Source organism: Syngnathus leptorhynchus, chromosome 11 (genome assembly GCF_054491065.1).
Source record: "Syngnathus leptorhynchus isolate UIUO chromosome 11, UIUO_Slep, whole genome shotgun sequence".
Taxonomy (NCBI): Eukaryota; Metazoa; Chordata; class Actinopteri; order Syngnathiformes; family Syngnathidae; genus Syngnathus; species Syngnathus leptorhynchus.
This window is the reverse complement of record NC_141205.1, coordinates 6,397,300-6,416,088: the sequence shown is the minus strand read 5'-3', so window position 1 is coordinate 6,416,088 and position 18,789 is coordinate 6,397,300. Positions and strand designations below refer to the sequence as shown.

General features: G+C 44.0%; 2 protein-coding genes across 4 annotated transcripts in view; one reads left to right on the top strand and one right to left on the bottom strand.

The window, feature by feature from the left end:
- The first annotated feature begins 5,252 nt into the window (after positions 1-5,252).
- On the top strand, positions 5,253-7,108 carry myog (myogenin). The gene is made up of 3 exons (XM_085923993.1): positions 5,253-5,822; positions 6,125-6,224; positions 6,421-7,108. The coding sequence occupies exons 1-3, from the start codon at positions 5,307-5,309 to the stop codon at positions 6,537-6,539; spliced, it is 735 nt and encodes a 244-aa protein (XP_085780119.1). The 5' UTR covers positions 5,253-5,306; the 3' UTR covers positions 6,540-7,108.
- A 2,233-nt stretch (positions 7,109-9,341) lies between these two features.
- ppfia4 (PTPRF interacting protein alpha 4) overlaps positions 9,342-18,789 on the bottom strand; it is a 31,676-nt gene continuing 22,228 nt past the window's right edge. Inside the window, exons 11-31 of one of the 3 annotated variants that reach the window (XR_015067603.1) lie at positions 18,370-18,501; positions 18,227-18,289; positions 17,950-18,047; positions 17,689-17,818; positions 17,132-17,328; positions 16,841-17,069; positions 16,734-16,769; positions 16,513-16,634; positions 16,221-16,342; positions 16,074-16,155; positions 15,896-15,977; positions 15,613-15,813; positions 14,767-14,829; positions 13,351-13,526; positions 13,023-13,120; positions 12,078-12,253; positions 11,603-11,671; positions 11,336-11,522; positions 11,137-11,234; positions 10,337-10,717; positions 9,342-10,164 (exon numbers count right to left, since the gene is read on the bottom strand). Coding sequence is in view for 2 of the 3 variants with exons in the window: in XM_085924668.1 (XP_085780794.1) it covers positions 11,176-11,234; positions 11,336-11,522; positions 11,603-11,671; positions 12,078-12,253; positions 13,023-13,120; positions 13,351-13,526; positions 14,767-14,829; positions 15,613-15,813; positions 15,896-15,977; positions 16,074-16,155; positions 16,221-16,342; positions 16,513-16,634; positions 16,734-16,769; positions 16,841-17,069; positions 17,132-17,328; positions 17,689-17,818; positions 17,950-18,047; positions 18,227-18,289; positions 18,370-18,501 (2,322 nt within the window). In the remaining variant the exon portion in view is untranslated. Of the gene's footprint in view, positions 10,718-11,136; positions 11,235-11,335; positions 11,523-11,602; positions 11,672-12,077; positions 12,254-13,022; positions 13,121-13,350; positions 13,527-14,766; positions 14,830-15,612; positions 15,814-15,895; positions 15,978-16,073; positions 16,156-16,220; positions 16,343-16,512; positions 16,635-16,733; positions 16,770-16,840; positions 17,070-17,131; positions 17,329-17,688; positions 17,819-17,949; positions 18,048-18,226; positions 18,290-18,369; positions 18,502-18,789 lie in introns of all 3 variants that reach the window. The other 2 variants (XM_085924668.1, XM_085924669.1) reach the window with 2 other exon arrangements.

Sequence of the window (18,789 nt, the reverse complement as noted above, 5' to 3'; positions counted from 1 at the left end):
AATTTACAAGCTCGAATTTGCCATTTTACTATTATATATTTAATGTAAATCGATTCACAAATTAATGAGTAAAGAAAATAAACAAAATCTATTAAAGAAGTCAAATGTCTGTCTGAATGTGTGAATGTGATTATGACAGATTGATATTGTAAACACGTACATACTGCAATTGGCCGTTGACCCGGCCAGAGTGTACCTCGTTTCTCATCCCAAAGATGCTCTAGCTCACCCTCAACCCTAATAAGGACAAGCACTATCGAAAATGTATCAATGTTCTTTTTCTATGTCCACTAAGCTTTGTTTGACATGGATAGCCGATAGCATGTTCGTGTGTGTGTGTGTGTGTGTGTGTGTGTGTGTTTGCACGATGGCCAAAGTTTAAGTCATTATATGACAGGCCAGCTGTCTTTTGTCTTCTCCTATTTGACTTGTGTGCAGCACCTGTGTCTCTCTTTTCTTTGCTTACTCACTGTTCTGTCCTCCATGGAAGCCCCGTCCATCAAGTGAACCCTGTGACCTCTGCATTTATACGTGTGTGTGTGTATATATATATATATAAACATAAACATACATACACACAAAGCAGCACCAATCGTTGTGGAGGAGTTGCTGTTGCCCTACCACAACTCCCCATCCACATATCCACGCCGTCAAACGCGTCACACAGCATCTAAGAAGAATGGCATGCCACTAGTGACTTGGCACCCAGTACAGCTTGGTAATTTGTAGAATGGCACCGCCCAGGGAGTGGGAGACAGTGAGTGGGGGATTCTGGATGATTCCATTGCGACACCCTAACACTACGTCCATTCCAACATCCCAGAATATCTGTGCACATTCTCATTCCATAAACTTGTAGGAGAGCAAGTACTCATTACGGCACAACACCAAACAAATGTCAAATAAAAGTGAATACGCAGATTCATTATGCCTCCTTCACTCATCTTGCGGAAGAACATTTTAATTGTTCCTTGCTGTCACTCTAGGTCATTGGCGTAGATAGCTGAACAAATATTCTAAAAATAATCTATTTTTTTGGACCAATTAAATTAAATTGGACAGTTTTCCAGCAGCACATATGACAGTCACTCACCAAAGGGCTGTTCAGTGAGTGGGAATCACTCGTTTAATGACCTCAAATATATGAGCTTTAAGGAACACACACACACACACACACACACACACACACACACACACACACACACACACACACACACACACACACACATACACACACACAGTCCCTCTGTTGTGTCTGACTATTTAGTCGCTCCAGAAACCAGGCCGCTAAATTTGTCCCCCTGCTGAAATGGGAGAAGGTCAGTGGAATCACCCCAAAAAAAAACCAAAGATGGAAATACAGGGTAAGGAACAAAGAGAGCTTTTCAAAATAAAATCTGTATAATTGTGCCATTTTTTTGTGAATGTTTTACTCTACAAGTAAATGTGTGTGTATATCAACACATACATATAAGGTGTTATGTGAATGCTTGTTTGAATATCAAGTTGTTGTCATAAACTTGTGCTATGCATGACCTGCAAAACATGTTTGTGGGAAGTGGGTTACTAACGCGTGTGTGTGTGTCTCTGTGTGCGTATGTGTGTTTCTTTCCTATGTGCTGATGCCTTCCAACGAGTGGCATGCCAGAAGAGGGAAGGGCGACGGATGGTCCGGCGTCCATTCCTGTGACTTAACCTGACACCACTTGCACTAAGACTGCGACAGCTGCGCATGCACATGCCGCCCATTCTGTTTGTTGTCGGGATTACTGTGCGATAAAAGCACCAGTGAGCAGCAGCACGGCCGGGGATACACAACTACTGTTTCCTCCCTGACTTCCAAAGCTTTCTCCAGGCCTCCAGAGCCTTGTGAAAACACAGGTGGGCCACTTCATTCGAAAAGCCAATGAATGGGAGTATTCTCCCTTTAATCAACCGAGCCATCGTACAGTAGAATCAGGTCTCCTTTAGACATCAGTCAAATGGGACAGCTTATATAAGCGGTCATAACTCAACACAAATTCCGGACGGCGCGAGTGGAGACGCGCAGGAATGATCTTTCTCTTTGTCCAGGTCCTCATGTCATTGTGACCTGAAAGGGAAACATTTGCATAATGTGAGATACTGTACACGTCAGCTTCCCGATGACCTTGAACAGGCTCTGTCATTTTCATTCAAAAGAATGCAATCCCATAATATTGCAAATATTTTCCGGCATTGTAATTGAACAAATGAAGCCTTCGTCTCTTCCAGTCTTAGATGTGACAGTAGGTTCTATCCACCTTTACTCGGCACTTGTCGTTTTGTTATTTGACTTTCCACTTCCATGTATGAGGCATGCAGGTCAGTGATTATCTTCAGGCTAACCTGGGGGGAAAAGTTGTGGGGGTACTAATACTTCTCCTTTCCTCCCCTTGCCACCCTCCTGCTCAGCTGTCCTGCAATGTGCTGTTTCTTGTCACTGAGGAAAAGTGGAACAGTGTTGCTCGTGACAGGGCAATCCGAGGTACCCCCCCCCCCCCCCCCCCCCACACACACACACACACAAACACACTACCCTACCAATATATCCAGTATATTACATTTACAATATTGTAAACTGATGTATAATAACACAAACCAGCTCATATCTGTTTGACTTGCACTATGTCAGTGAGACTGGGTTTCTTTATTTCACAAATAACTTTTAATTTATTTCCACAGCACCTAATTTAATTTATTATGATTTATAATGCATTTTGGGGATTTTATATATACACATTCCTTATCCTTTACAAAAATGAAAAATATTACTGCTGTACCGAGTAGCCAAGAGAGGAGCTGATCCTATCGTACAATACAGCCATCTGTCTTATACTGCCCCCAGGTGGTCAAAGAGTGCCAACCAGAATGATTGGCACCCAAAGGAAAATTTGTGATAAAAATAATTTAATTATTTTTAATTGTTTTTCATAATGTCATTAGAGCATACTCAATACCATTATATCGAGATGTTTTCCCTCATGAATAAACACGACATTTTTTAATAGCAGCTCTGATTATTTCAATGGGTAAAGTAATCACTACGTCTGGTTTGATTCATTTACTGTGTGCAAAGTAAACAGTAAAAAAACAGCACCCCCGACACCCCCGCTCCGATTTATTGCATGTCAAGTGTTCACTCGAAAACTGCTGAGGAGGGATTTAACCTCGCAAAAGGCACAAGTGTGCCAACCCGACACACCAAAACACACGCACACACGTCCGTCGTTGTGCTGACAATGGGTTAAGATATGAGACGCGTATGAGTGACTGAGACTCCTGTCGGACCAACACAGGCGTCTTTGTGCTCCCTCCACCATCAGTGGCCATCCATCACAGATTAACCTGACAGGCCACTGCAGCTCTGCCTCAAGCCTGCGAGCTCTAACTTTTGCCCGTCATTTTATTTGCCATTGGAGGTTGCAGATTTAACAACCGATACAGCCAATAATATTCAATGAATGTCAAGCGTAAAAAAGCAACTGCTGTTTAGGTTACTTGGCCGTTCCTAATAAGAACATGAGAGATTTGAAGGCTATGTGACCAGGGCAAGTGAGACCATGACATACATGTTGATTCATTTTCCTAGTTCAGGCTGTGTCAGTTTCAGGTTCCAAGCAAATGAAATTTCTGATGATGGCTTTTAAGAAGTAATTGTGATTACACTTCAGATCAAAGTTAGGAATAAGAATGGGAATTTATCTAGAAACAATACTTTTAACCAAGGCCATGGATCCGCAATATCTAATACCTAAGTCTTCCCATTATTGATTGCAAAATGTTAATACTCCATGCCAATCAATCAATCAATCAATCAATCAATCAATCAATCAATCAATCAATCAATCAATCAATCAATCAATCAATCATGGATGAATGAATGAATGAACTCAGGCATAGTCCAGCAAAATTGACAACAATGAAGTTTTTATACTTTATGACTTTCCACCACGAATCACGCCTCTGTATTAAATATAAAAGGCTAAGTGACTACTGACATTTGGAATGAGTCCACTCTCCCAGTGAGTGTGTGTGTGTTTTGGCTGTGTGTCCATGCCAGCGGAAGCTAGTCTGAATTAGCCGGTGAGCCATGAGGTCAGATATCTCCTGGAAGGATCAACTCTCAATAGTGGCAGGAGGAGGTCAGGACAAGGAAGAACATTTCCACCTCTGCATGTTCATTTCATGACTCTTCCCGGATCTCCCGGAGTAAGAGGAGCAGGTGACAACTCCACGTTGAGCTCTGTCGGTTCCTGCACGGGCTTGTCTGCTTCTCTCAAGGTCACGACAATGTCACACTAAGCGAGCAAAAGCAAGACCCAATTATGTTTTTATGTGGTTTAGTATTGTTTGATATTCTTTTCATCATGAGGTTATCATAGTTTTAATTTTTCCCAAATTTTTTTTATTTGGTTAGTTTGAATTTGTTTTTTGAGCGGGTTTGTTAGTTTTTATTGGTTTTGATATTATTATTTTGATAATATTATTTTAGTTTAGCTCAGTGGTAGCTGCCACCCAAAGATAACCAGGCACTAATTATTTGACAGATTATCTATTCTGTGCTAACCAGGTCGATCATTCCGATGTCCTGGCCTAAAGTGAAGGATTCATTTGTGACCTAGTTTTTGGAAAACGTCAATCCTCGTCTTCATTTCCTCCGTATAAACAACTCTGAGTCAAACAAGTTTTTGTCATTGCATGTCATTGGCCCAAGTGACAGCTGCCAGCTCCAGACTGTCCATCTCCAACTCAGCGCCTCTATTGTGCGGGACTTCATGTTTAGTGTTATGGATGGAGACGTGAGGCAGGGATTAGCTCATTAAGACGGGCAACTTTGATGCAAGGTTCTCTTTCCCATTTCCCCAGCAACTCGATCATATGTTGGGCTCTTGAGACACACGCAAGCAAAAGGACCCCCACTTAACTCACACACGCATAGACACACGCACGGGCCTAGAAAGCTCCAGAGATCAGGCCCTGACTGAGATATGAAGCATAGATGTGCAGCAACAGCTAAACGTCGTGTCAGGTTTCTGGGGGCTCGTGCTAAATTTAACCCGGTGATCCTGCAGCAGGCAGAGGGGTTTAAATGCCAGCCTACAGTTGTTCCACACCAGTTGTTCCCCACACGTCTTCCACTCATCACAAACACAGGCCAAGGACGAAGGCAGGCAGGCACGCACGCGTACACTCCGACTTACACGCTCCAGGCACAGGACTTGAACACTAACTAGAACGGTTCCGAGGGAAGCCAGGGATCCTCACGCATCACAACGTTGTCCAATATGGAGCTTTTCGAGACCAACCCGTACTTCTTCCCAGACCAACGCTTTTACGAAGGAGGAGACAACTACTTCCCCACTCGTCTGCCCGGGGCGTACGACCAAGCCGGCTTCCAGGACAAGAATTCCGTCATGGGCTTGTGCGGGACTCTCCCCGGGGGCGTCGGGGTGATTCAAACGGAGGAAAAACCTTCACCGTCCGGCCTGTCGTCTCATTCCGAGCCCCACTGCCCGGGTCAGTGCCTGCCGTGGGCGTGTAAGCTGTGCAAACGGAAGACGGTGACCATGGACCGCAGGAGAGCCGCGACGCTGAGGGAAAAGAGACGCCTGAAGAAGGTCAACGAGGCTTTTGACGCTCTGAAGAGGAGCACCCTGATGAACCCCAACCAGAGGCTGCCCAAAGTGGAGATTTTGAGGAGTGCCATTCAGTACATTGAAAGGCTGCAGGCCCTGGTGTCCTCCTTCAACCAGCAGGACACCGAGATAGGGCACTATCGGGCCGGACAGAACCAACCTCGAGTAAGTAGCACAGAAAGGGAATGTTGCGATCCAAACTGAACGACAAAGTAAAGGATGAGTCACGTCATGGAATATGACATCACAGTTCTAAATTCTTCTCTTGATTCGTGTTGAGAGGACTTTCCAAACCTTCGAGATTCGGTGTCAGTTAAATGTTGAAAAATGTTAAACTCATCATCTCCATTTGCCTTCGTGTGAGGTCTCGTGCGTGTGTGTGGCTCCGGTGTTTCTGTCCTGGTGCGCTGTGTCATAACACTGTGACTGACAGCGACGTCTGCTTGTGCTCGTCTCCATGGCAACAGGTGTCGTCGTCAAGCGAACCCAGTTCGGGCAGCACCTGCTGCAGTAGCCCCGAGTGGAGCAGCACCCCGGAGCAGTGCACGCAAAGCTACAGCAGCGAGGGTGAGTCCAGTTCATGCCAAAACACACACACACACACACACACACACACACACACACACACACACACACACACACACACACACACACACACACACACACACAGAAAACAGGCTTTATGGGGACCTCCTGATTTTCAGGCTTCAAACCCTAAGACACACAAACAAATGCTTACTCACACTTATTCGACTCTCCCCAGATCTTCTGAGTGCCGCCGATTCTCCCGAGCAGGCCACCATTCAGACCCTGAGCTCCATTGTGGAGGGCATGGCCGCAGCAAACGCGGCAGTGACCTTTCCTATGGACATTCCCAAATGAGAACTTCCACAGAGCAGATCCAGAGGAAGAACCCTGTGCCTCAGATACAAAGCTATGAGACGATTGGAAAAGCGGGCTGTTATTTTCATATTTAACTCACACCTCACCTTGATGGTTACTAATGTTTCAAAGGGTCTGCTAGACAAAATGAATTCCACCTTTGGCCTTATTTCCTTTATTCCCTGCCTTAAACCACAGTCCAAGTTGGAAGCCTGCAGTTGAAAAGACTTTGCATGAACAAGGCCTAGTTTCTCTCCTTACTTAATTTAAGCTTTCCTTTTCCAAACCTTTCCTTGATCTTTCATTCTTGTTTTGTGTGTGTTTTTATGCAAACAAAGAACCATGATTTTATTTGCGGGGCCAACTTGTACCATGGCAGTTTTGACCAAGATCTGCTTAATGTTAAACTGGTTACAAATGCTAGTGATGTAAATATGTTCCCTTTTCTACAGAGTGGTTTTGCCAGTTTATTTTGTATTTTTTTTTGTGCTAACTTATTTTGACTTTTATAACTAAGATTGTTGTGTATTTTAGATGTTTGGAAATGTTACGTTTCCTGACCAGTCCTTGCAATAAAGACCATTTTGAATACAACAAATGTAGTATTGATTGATACAGCAGAACCACTGAGGCCAAACGTGGTCTATTTTTTTGCATTAGAAAAAGAAACTAGAACCATATTATGATATAAGAGAACTAATTTGTTTCAAGGTCAAACTGTTACTATCAGGAATCACTACTTGTGGTATGAGCCATTTTTGCATTTATTTAATTTACCTCCATGCCACTAGAGGGATTCTCATGCAGTACCATGCATTATACTGGGAAACCTGTAAAGTCCATGGTGAAGTTGACAAGAAGCAAACGGTTTTTGACTGTGCCCAATGCCGAGAAAATACCAGTGTTGTAGCAAAAAATACATGTGGTTGTTTTGTTAGCTGTTGACTTAATTGGGTGCTCTCATAATTAGGGGGGTGGCGCACTGTGATGATGTCATCAGGCAGGAGGATTGCAGATGTGTTGCATCTGCTGAAGTAAATGTAAATGTCCTCAATGCAATCCTACGGTGTGCTGTGTGCAAGTTGTTGCTCCACAAATAATAAATTTATCCAGCCTAGAGAAATGTCAAGCACAACATTAGATTTATGTTACGAGTTATTTACTGTATTGACCACAAAAGAAAATAAACCTGCAAGTATGCTTTAGTCCTCCACCAACAGAACTCTCAATCTGTTTACTATACATAGGGTTTAGTCACTTCAACTGGTCAAGATATTCTTCTTTTTTGGATTATTGTTCGTGGCGTTCGTTTGGAAATTCCAGATGTGAGGAGGCCAAACGTTTGGGGATTGCCGAAGACTGGAGTGGCATCAGATGCAGAGGAAATCTAAAGGAATACCAGCACCAGCACTAAGACACTGGCCGACGCTTGATTGGGGTAGGTTTTGATTAGTCATGGTTTGTTTGTTTTTGAATGGCCTTTGGTTATTTTTGGGTGTGCACACATTCACTAAAACCCAATGCATTGGTAAGAATAAACAAAATTTGCTTTGGTCCCCGAGAGACGTTTATGGAACACTGCAAACTGGTGCATCTAAAAAATAATTTTCATCGATTGATATGATCGCGGGTGACAAAGTTCTGCAATTTTAATGGGTTATGTGAAAACATACATCAGGGCCACATGTCTTTATTGGGGTTATTGCCTGCTGGTGCAAATATGATATTTGGTATCATGCTAAAATGCTGAGTGTCATTGAATTTATTGCAGCTGTGATCCAACCACCAGAGTCTGTGGTGACTTAAATCAAAATGATGGTTTGTCAGGCCAAACTCAAGTTCAAACGGCGGCAATGGAAGTTAATGACAGCAATGAGAAAGGAGCTACGTTTGGAAGGAAAGAAGAGGAAGATGACATTTGACCATATGACAGCGTCTCAGATGTGCAGTCAGCACTATGGCTCAAGTCATTCGTCCACTTATTCAGCTGTTTGGTGCAAGGCAGAGGCACGATGAGATGCACTCTTGGCTCTGGGTTGCTGCTTTGAAGTAGAAATACGCATTGGAGGAGCAGGAGCTTATCTTGAAGAGAAAGAAGGAACAACTAGAGTTGAACACCGGTTTAGCCGAGGCGACAGCTCAGCTAGCAGTCCTAAAGATTGGTAGCAGTGGCAGTATCCATTCAAAGTGATCTGATGGAATGGCTTCTTACAAGAGGAAGGGGGATAGGCCTGAGATCATGCACACCTCGCTGAACCCGCAGGTTCCAATATCTGTGAATGAATGCACCTCAACCTTTGGAAAGTATTGCCTCCCTCCACGTTTGGACTGGTCATGTCAACCTTTGTTATTGCAGCAAGATACATCACAACAGCAATACAATGCCTCATATGGACTGCCACCGATCATACCAACTTTTGGGAACAATGAATGTGCAGTTTCAGCCTCGTCATCGATTCATCAAGAGCTCAAGGCTGGCTGAAAAGAAGCTGCTCACTCGAGACGTAGCGCACCAGGAGGCCACACAGGAACACTTACCCCAAGTGCAGAGTGAAGGCAAGTTGCTACGGCAACAGCTGGAGGAGGCTCAAAACAAGGGTGCTGCAAAGGGGAATGCCGTGACAGACGCGCAAAAGTCTTTCAGTGACATTTTGTCCAAGCTTCATTCAAACTGTGAGGAAAGACTGCAACTGGTGCATGACGACAATCAGGATTTGGCTAGGAAAGCCGCAGACTACACAGGGTTTAGTCACTTCATTACTCTTAAAGCAAATACATTTTGAAAAGTCAAAATAAATACAAAACATACTCTTTAAAAAACAGCTTTACTCATGTCTATATATTGTCATCGATACAGTACTTTTTTTTTGAATAGCCAAATAATAAAATCTTGATATGTCAGCAATATTTCACTCCTGGAAGAAAGACACAGTACTCATAGCTGCCACATAGCACATTACACCTTTTAGACACCTCGGGAAAAATAAATAAAAAAATAAAGAAAGAAAAAATCTTGCACCCATTCTACACTTCACTTGGTTCATATGTTGTGTTCTGACTGAATGAGGGCAGCCGAAAGTACTGACTGGCACGTCTCTATGGCAACTAAACAGGAAGCGATTGGACATGAATTGCCAATCGGTTGGAGCAATTTCACATTATCACGTGATATCACTGAAATGATGCAGAGCAGCAGCAGAGAGGAGCTACAGTGTTTTTCACCGAACAGCCACATAGCACGGATCAGATGATTGTATCATTCAGACGCACGCTCGCCCTACACACACACACACACACACACACACACACACACACACACACACACACACACACACACACACACACACACACACACACACACACACACACACACACACACACACACACACACACACACACACACACACACACACACACACACACACACGCACGCTCTTCATATAACATCATACTTTCTACTCTAAGTGACACAGTGTCACACAGAAAAGGAAGCATGTTGTCAAAAGAGGAGGGACGCAAGGGAAATTCTGAAATTGGACCCATGAACCTGTGAGGCCTTGTAAGCTCCGCCCACTGATAATTCACACACTTACATCAACCAGCAAATGACACACAAGGTCCGACACTAAGACAAAGAAAAAGTGAGAGAACAGTCACTATTGAATACAGGGCGATAGGTTTCATACAGCCATTATATCACTTTTCCATATATATTTCCAATATATATATTTATATACTTTATAGAAAATGTAGTCATCCATTTTATATACAGTCCAGATACGATCATTGAGTAATACCTTGCATAACCGATAGAAGGGTAACGTGTAGTGAGTCGGCCATGTTGAGACTTCGGGAACGGGAGGACGACGGCTCACAGCTGAGATTGGGGGCGGGGGGGGGCACAACATCTACAATGACAAGGCTACTGGGAGCACTGGGTTCAACCGGGAAAGTCCAGAGGCGAGTCTCCTTTACAGCAGCGAGAGCGACGCCAACGGCCGCTCTCAAGAGTTCAAGGGTCAGACCTGGCCTCGGTATTGCACGTGTCCGAAGGAAAGGTGCGAGGTGGGGCTGGAAGCCCCCTACCTCACTGGCACCCCAGGTAGCACTCTCTTCAAATTTGGCATTTGACTCTCAAAAGGCCGCAAGCATGTGTCCGTACAGGTAATGACAATGCACTGGAGGACAAAAAATTGGTAAAGAAAGTCAGACTCATCGCCGAGGGCGGAATACAATACCGCATAAATTCAAGAATAATCTATTGTTTTATTATTATTATTAAATGTTTAAATGTACTGCAATTTAATTCGTGCGATCATGCTTTTCATTCAATACATTTACCATCATATAAATAAATTCTAGTATTTCAAAGGTAAAATATTTTTCATTCTATTTACGGTTCATGGTTATGCTGTAGTAAAGGAAGCTATATACTTAATGATATTTAGCTCTTTTTGGGGGATTTTTTTGGGATTAAGCCTTATACTGACAAAAATATTTAGCACAAAAGTTATTGTGCATTGTTCAAGTGCAAAATATTGAAAAATTAATGAGCTATACATATAAATTTTGCGCTTTCTCTTAATTTGAAGCTTACCTGTTAACATCAGGGCTCCAGTTAGTAAGCCAAAGTGAGTTAACATGAGTACGTCCGCACTGTTGAGGGGTCAAGCCTCGGGGATGCCGGGGGCGGAGCTTGGCACATGGTGGTTATCAAAAGAGAACATAGCATGCAGTTAGTAGAGACAACATGCACACTCCTGTCCCAAAGTTTGTGTCTTGTGCTCAGTCCGCACCTTCAGGCTGGAGCTGCTTTTTGGGCATGAGGTTCATTGAGGGCGGCATGGACATGGAGGGCATGCGGAAGCCAGCGGGCAGCGTTTCCATGGAGCCCGCCATCATCCCCAGCCCCGCCCCTCCCTCTCGCGCCCGAAACCTCTTCCGCCACGATGGAGAGCGGCGAAACGACTTGTCGTCTCCGCTCTGCGGGACGCGAAGAAGACGAGGCTAGGCAATCGTAAACAACATTTGAATCGAATCAGCGACAAGACATGTTATGTGACCTCCTCGAGTCGTCGGTCAGTCCCCAAGGCTAGCAGGTTGTTGAACTCCCTGTCCAGAACCTGCCGTGCCTGAAAAACAAAACAACACAGTGACATCAGATATACTCAACAGTGACTTTTTCTTTCTGTGAATCAAAGCCACAAAAAATCTCCTGAAAAGACAACGGCACCCTTACATAAGTTATTTTTGACGCCACTCCTGAGAGTCATTTGTTCTACAGCATGCGATTGGGGAATCATTTAAGGTGAATTCACTGTGGATCAGAGAGCAATTGGAGCAGAAGGAAATGCTGGCAGAATAAAGCCAACAAGTATGCTTTCAAACATACTGCTGCTTCATCCAGGCTTGTTTCACTCAAAGAAATGTGGGATTCAACTCATCATTACAAATTGCGTTCTTCCATGATCCGTAAGAACGACACGTATTTTCCTTCTCCGTGCGCTGACTCATAAAATACGTTTTGTCTGTCAGCACCTGTGTGTTCTGCATGGGAATTTGCAGGATGAGGGCCAGGCTGCTGTAGTCGAAGGTCTCGTCCAGAGAGACGAGCGCTCCGTGAACGCCGCTCTCCAACAGGTTGCCGCAGTACTCCCTCAAACCGATGGACTGGACCCAGTGGATCACTTGCTCGTTGGTCCACACCAACACATCTAAAGTGGAGAAGAGTGACTCCATTATACTTGCGTACTGGAACAGGATCATACAGAGAGGTTTTGGCAAATGCGTTTGGGCGCCACGATAAAGACGGAGAGAGCTTAGAGGGAGACGGCGAGAGAAAGCGGGCGAGCGAGATAAAGAGATAATTTGCGTGTCCGTGCAGTGTCAAGTGCCTGGCACACTCCCTTTGTTGGTTTGCAGTCCAGCTGTCGGTAAACTTTCCACGCTGGAACAGGCGGCGTGTGTGTGTGCGTGTCCAAACAGGCCAGAGGTCTGATTTGAACGACAGCTGAATCAAGTTCATGTCCACGGTTTAAGGTCAAAAGGGTGAGAGGGCAGGCTCCGTGACTGTGTGTGTTTTGTGGACAAAATGGTTATTTTAACGCTGCATTTAATTTGTGAAATAATCAAGTTAACAGAAAAGCAACCTGTTGATTGTTCTATTTGGATTAAAATGACTTTTCTGTGACAGCCCCATTTTAACATTATTAGAATACTTCTGGCATCACAACTCTGTGTGTGTACATGTGTGTGTGTGTGTGTGTGTGTGTGTGTGTGTGTGTGTGTGTGTGTGTGTGTGTGTGTGTGTGTGTGTGTGTGGATTTTTGGCCTTCTTTGGCTTGACTATGTGACAGATGTAAAGTGCAGCTGTTACCATGCTTTGGTCTGTATATCTTCCACTAGGTGGTACACTGGCAGCCAGAAGGCTGTCAATGTGCGAAAACGTGTTTGCTGTAGTCCTCTCATTGATGTAAAGTTTACCTTTCATTTCGTGTTGGCTGTCCTCTCTCCGGCGCTCCAATTCTTTCCTGTCATAATTGAGTCTCTTCAAACACATGATCCCATACTGCAGACTCGCCCTTGTGAACACACAAGCAGATGGAAGGGGGGGGGGGGGGGGTGTCATATAGTCAAAGTCATGTCGAGACCCTCGTGAGGATAAGTGGTTTGGAATCAATTCATGATTTTTATAAATTTCATCAATCTATGAAATTCATAAATTGGAGCCAAGAATGACTCGAGTCGGGTCATGTGATTGAGTCCTTGACCTCCTTCTCATGTTAAAAAGCTACATATTCATGCTGCAGACCTGTGGAAGCTGTCCACCATCTTGAGATGACTCCTCAGGTCTTTTTTGGTCAGGTGGTCCAGCATGCGAGCATCCACCAGACATTCCATGAAATAGGAACGATACTGAGGCAAGCCAAGGCTTGGCAACCACTCGTTCCCGATCCACTCGTGATTCATGTCTCCATATGCCAGCGTCTGCGAAGAGAGGAGTGTTATTGATTTTTTACAATTAAAGACTTCAACATGTGAAAGTGTGATGAAGAAATCACAACCTGTGTGCTTGGCAACAGATGCTTGAGGGGATTCACCTCAAAATGTGGGTTATATCGCACCATGTGGTTTTTCTTTGTTTTATTATTTACAGTCACAAACATTTTCGCACGCCAGCAGAGGTAATGCAAGCATGGCAAATGCCATTATTCATGCTTGCAATCCATTTAGCTATTACAGGTTCAAGGTCCAGATAGCGTGGGTGCTGACTCGACAGAGAAACCCCCCCAAAAATCAACAAAACTATTAATAACGTTGCTGTCGGAACTTGGGCATTTTATTAAAACGGTATGCTTTTAAAAGTTATCTAAACACACAAAGACTTAGTAAAGGGATTTTTTTTCCCTTTTGAACCAATGAAAAAATGTCAACATTTCTGTCTTCATTCAATTAAAATTTGAATGGTGTACAAAATTTGACAAAATGATTTGGGCAAATTTAAAAAACCTCATTTAATTTAACAACATGTAAAACGTTATCTTAACATTTTTAGTTTTGATATCTGAATATTAACTTGGTGGTTAACTTCTTTTTTTTTTTTTTGCATATTCTTACTCAAAACATTACGAAAACAGCTTTTCCAATTGGACAACAAAACCGATTCATTAAACTTCCAACTTGCTGAAAGACATTTTGCTCCAGCTTAGAGCTGCCCCTGTATTTAGAAACAAATTATAAATTGCACAGCAGAGTGGATTGGCAACTATCACTCCCTGAGCTGAGAGGTGCCAAATTGCTTTCATGTGCGGGGGAAGCGGATTTATGTGAAAATGTGATTGGACACATTTTGTCAGAGCAGCAAGCTCACCTGCGCCCAGCTGCCCTCCTCATTCGCCTGAGTGGCAGCATGGCAGGAACAATAAACAAGTTGAAAGAACAAGCTGATTAAGAATCACATTGCTGCACGAAAATGCCTCATTAAATAACACAACTGCCACAAACATGGACCCCAGCGCACATATCACGTGAAGCACAGGTCACACGCCACAACCAAACGCACAACACCAACACAAGTTCCAACACAAGCACAGAGAGGCGTTAGTGTTTTTTTTGTGTACGTTTTTTTTCGTGGACATATGCGTGTCGTGGCAGAGACAGTGGGGGTGTGTTAGCGTGTTTGGTTCGAGTGGGGTAGAGGAAGGGGGAGCACCCAGATGGTACTGACCGCTTTGGTGGATGAAGCCAGGTTCTCCATCTCTTCATGAGTCACCCACACATTTCCGGAGGACTGCTCAGAGGACGCACGCAGACACAAACAAACAAATACAAACAAACCCACAGCCAGTGTGTATTTTCACACATGATGACCCCCACCCCGTCCACATGCACACGCAAACAAACACACAACCGCACAAACAAACATTTATTGTGTTGAGTGATGCCAAAGGAGGGAGTGTATTTCAGGCTACGCTACCACGAGTGTTGTACGAGAAGCCATTTGAACATTTATTCAATATCTTTGACATCTAAGTCAAAGTCCATGTACTGGAACAGTCGTCGTAGAATCTAGGACTATTATACCATACTAGTAAACTACTGTGCTGCTCTAAAAAGCAGAGACGGGCAAGTACCGATACATGTATTGGTATTCAGCCTTGTTTTTTGAGGTATCGGGTGTTCACTGAGGTTCCCGATATCATTCACCGATACTTAAAACACAGCAAATCTGACATTGAGTGTTTCTCAAGTAAAACTAGAGTATGTTGATGTCAACTAGTGAACCATGTTGGGCGTAGAGCATCTAATATCAATAATATGGAATAAATACTCAAATGGATTTCTTTTGTGTTGATTTCTCCATGCGATTCACATTAGCAGAAAAAGACCCAACACCGGGGAAGGTACGTAAACCAAAAAAGGGAGGCGTTCTCAACTTATCACCAAAAGTTGTAAATGGATGGTGACGCTAACGTTTTCTGTGTACATATATCTTGAGAAAATAAAAACTGTGTGGTGGTATGCACATTTACTTCAAAACAAAAATGCCCATTTGACAGTGATGTGCATTTACCGTTCTGGAGGTGAGAGGTGCAGAAGGGCTAGTTAGGGAGACCATCTCCTGGATGGCCAAGCGCAGTTTGAGTCGATGCAGCGGATTACTGATGCCGATCTCCCTCTGGATCTCTGTGTCTGACAGGGCGGACATGATGGCTCCACTCTTCACGTTAGCGCGACATGCTGCCACATACCAAGCTGGCATGCCCACCCACAGCTGGAGAAGGAACGGACCGGTCAAGTGGTGTCCACGTAACAGGAGAAATGTCTTCCTAGTACAGAAGAAGTGAAATCAGAACCTCTAGCCAAGAAACAACCGTCGGGCCGTCCCACTGCGCAAACGGTAAGCCTCTTTTTCTGGCGTCTTCCAGGAGCTCATGTCTGGGATTTAAGACAAAGGAAAAAAAAAAGGATTATCAAACATGTACACATAGAAAAAAAATTCTACAATGTCAGGAGATTAACGTAAGCATTTACTTTTTCTTCATCCTGCGATCCCGTTCTGCTTGGGTGCCCAGTTTTCCCAACGTCATAGTGTCACCAACAGTCATGTCAAAGTCTGGAAGACATTTACAGACAAAATGATAAAAGTTGACAAATAATCAGATCAAGGTGTGAGCCTACCTGTTAACGCTGGTAGTGGTTGTCCATCCCTGGCAAAATCCCTGGTCGGCTCCATTCGACCCCCTTTCTCCTTCTTCCCAAACAATCGGCCAATCGATGACTTTATACCTTTCTTCTGCTTTCTGCAATCAGTTCAAATGAGGCATGATAATGTCAGCTCAGAGTTAGCTCGGCCTTAGTTTTTTTTCTGGACATCAAGCATCAGGATTCAGAGTTCTCTGAGAATCTGAATTAAACTTGATCGTAAATTAGCTAATCGTCATCACTTGGTGTTGAGTGAAAGTGTTTGTACCCTCGTCCATCTTCCAGACTGCCGGTGAATTGGGCGAAATTGGTTTCTAGACGTAAACTGCGTGGCGAGGAAGGGGGCGACGTTTCACACTTGATTGTCGCCTTGTCCACCTCCACCGGTGACTGAAAATTAGAAATTGGATGAAAAGGCCATTTATGGATGTGGCAAGAGGGCAGCATAGAGACAAAAGAAGCAAGGACAAAATGTTCAAGTGGACTTACTGCAACTTTTCTCCGGTGTTTCCTCAAGTCGCTTGGCTACCGGGAAATAAAACATGATTAAAAAAAAATAAATCTCTCTCTTAGGAACTGGTGTGTGTGATTCTTACCAGAGTCATGATGCCCAGATGGTGACTGGTGTTGCGTGCGTGGTGTTTAGGCGTTGAGTGGCCACTGGTCGGCGGCGAGGAGGACGACGCCAAGGACTGGGCCGTGGCCGATGTGGGCAGCGCCCGTGGCCGAAGCGTCACGTTGAGTCCATCCATGCTGCCGCTGTTCATGCGGGATTCGATCTCGTCCGAGCGCAAGTCAGTCGACTCTCTCTCTACTTGGATCATCCTGCACATCCCACACGAGAAATATTAGCTGAGTGTCTCCTCTCCATCACTGCATAATGTCACCTTATCTCTTCATTGATGGCGTCGAGCTGCTCCTGCAGCATCAGAGCGAGGGTCTGAGCGTCCGATTGACCGCTTGGGGAGAGCATGGCCGAGCTCACGTCGTCGTCTAGGTCGGACTCGGCCTCCATGTCGCTGCCGAGGAGGTGGCTGACGCTCCCTCGCAGCGAAGGGTAGTCCTGTTCGAACATGCCGCAAACCTACACACACACGCACACACACACATTGAGCAAATAAACACACTAACATGGATGAATAATGATGGAACAAAAAAAAAAAATGAACTGGTAGACTCGGGTAGTTACTGTATGAATATGAATGAACAAGGGACTTACATTAGAGAGCATGTCCATGTCAGCAGGTGAGGGACAGATAAAGAGAGGTTAGTAGAGAATGAAGTTAGGCATGAAGATCCCTGCGTGGAGCTCCTCATCAAAGATCAGGCAGTACGTAGAAACGTAAAAGCAAAACAAAATGTGGTCAGAACACTAATATGTAAACTGTTTGGGCCACCCTGCTCAGAGTGATGCTTTGGGCAAAATACCAAATGTTATTTGCACCTTGTTTGGGTCATCTCGTAGTGCCGAGAGTCTGCCTTTTTGGGCCCGCCTGATCACAGTCGTGCTGTAGTGGCCATCTTGACCCTCCACCACAGAGAAGCGAAGGTCGCTTGCACTGCCCAAATGAGACCTGAGGTGATATTAGGGAAACATAAATAATCAATCATGTTACGGAATAAGGTCACCAAAGTAGTATAAAATGGCTACACCAAGTGACATTAGATTGTCATGGAAAACTGATCACTACATAAGATTGCGTACCGAGGGTGACTTGAACTTCCGTCTCCGAATGCCCCACTGCGACGTTTCAAATGGTCAATCTCGTTTCTCAGTTTCTCAATCTCGCCAATCAGACGTTCCTGCACGGAAAGAGAATTCTTAAAAAAGTAAATACAATACAATAAATACAAAATACAAAAAAACAATCATATGCGGTATTTGATTCCTTTCTGTGACTAAATGATGAATTATTCCAATTATTATACCCAATTATTCCCCCCCAAAAATTCCATTCATATCAAGATTCAAGAACACTGACCCGTGTGTGATGGAATTCCTCCAGCTGTTTCTGACAATTCTCGAGATCTTGAATAAGAGAGTTCTAGACACAAAGATGATGATGTTCTGTCAAAATTAAGTGCAAAAAAATGACATATTCATAACAAAGTGCATGGGCCTCGCCTTGTCCTCCAGTGCAGCCATGCGTTCTTTCAAATGGAGCTGCAGCCGTTCGTTGGACTCGGTGAGGAGACGGTCAACGGTGTCAGATAAACGTTTGTTGTGTTCTTCATTCATCTTCTCCCGTTGACGAGCCTGATGAGAGCAGACAAGACCACGCTTTATTCTCTTTGAATTATTTATGCTTTTATTTTTTTTATAATTACAACCATTTTTATGTGACAGTGAAAAGGATATTGAAGTAAATCAAGTGAGACATACAAAAGACAAATTCTCAGAGAGCGCCGCTGACTAAATATAGACGAACAATGGCAGTGAGAGGGAAAAATTTGCCTAGCGTGAATTCATCTAAAGATAGCAGCAAATCACTCATATTTGGGGGGGGCAAGTCGCTGGGACAATATGTGGATTTGGTTCAAATTC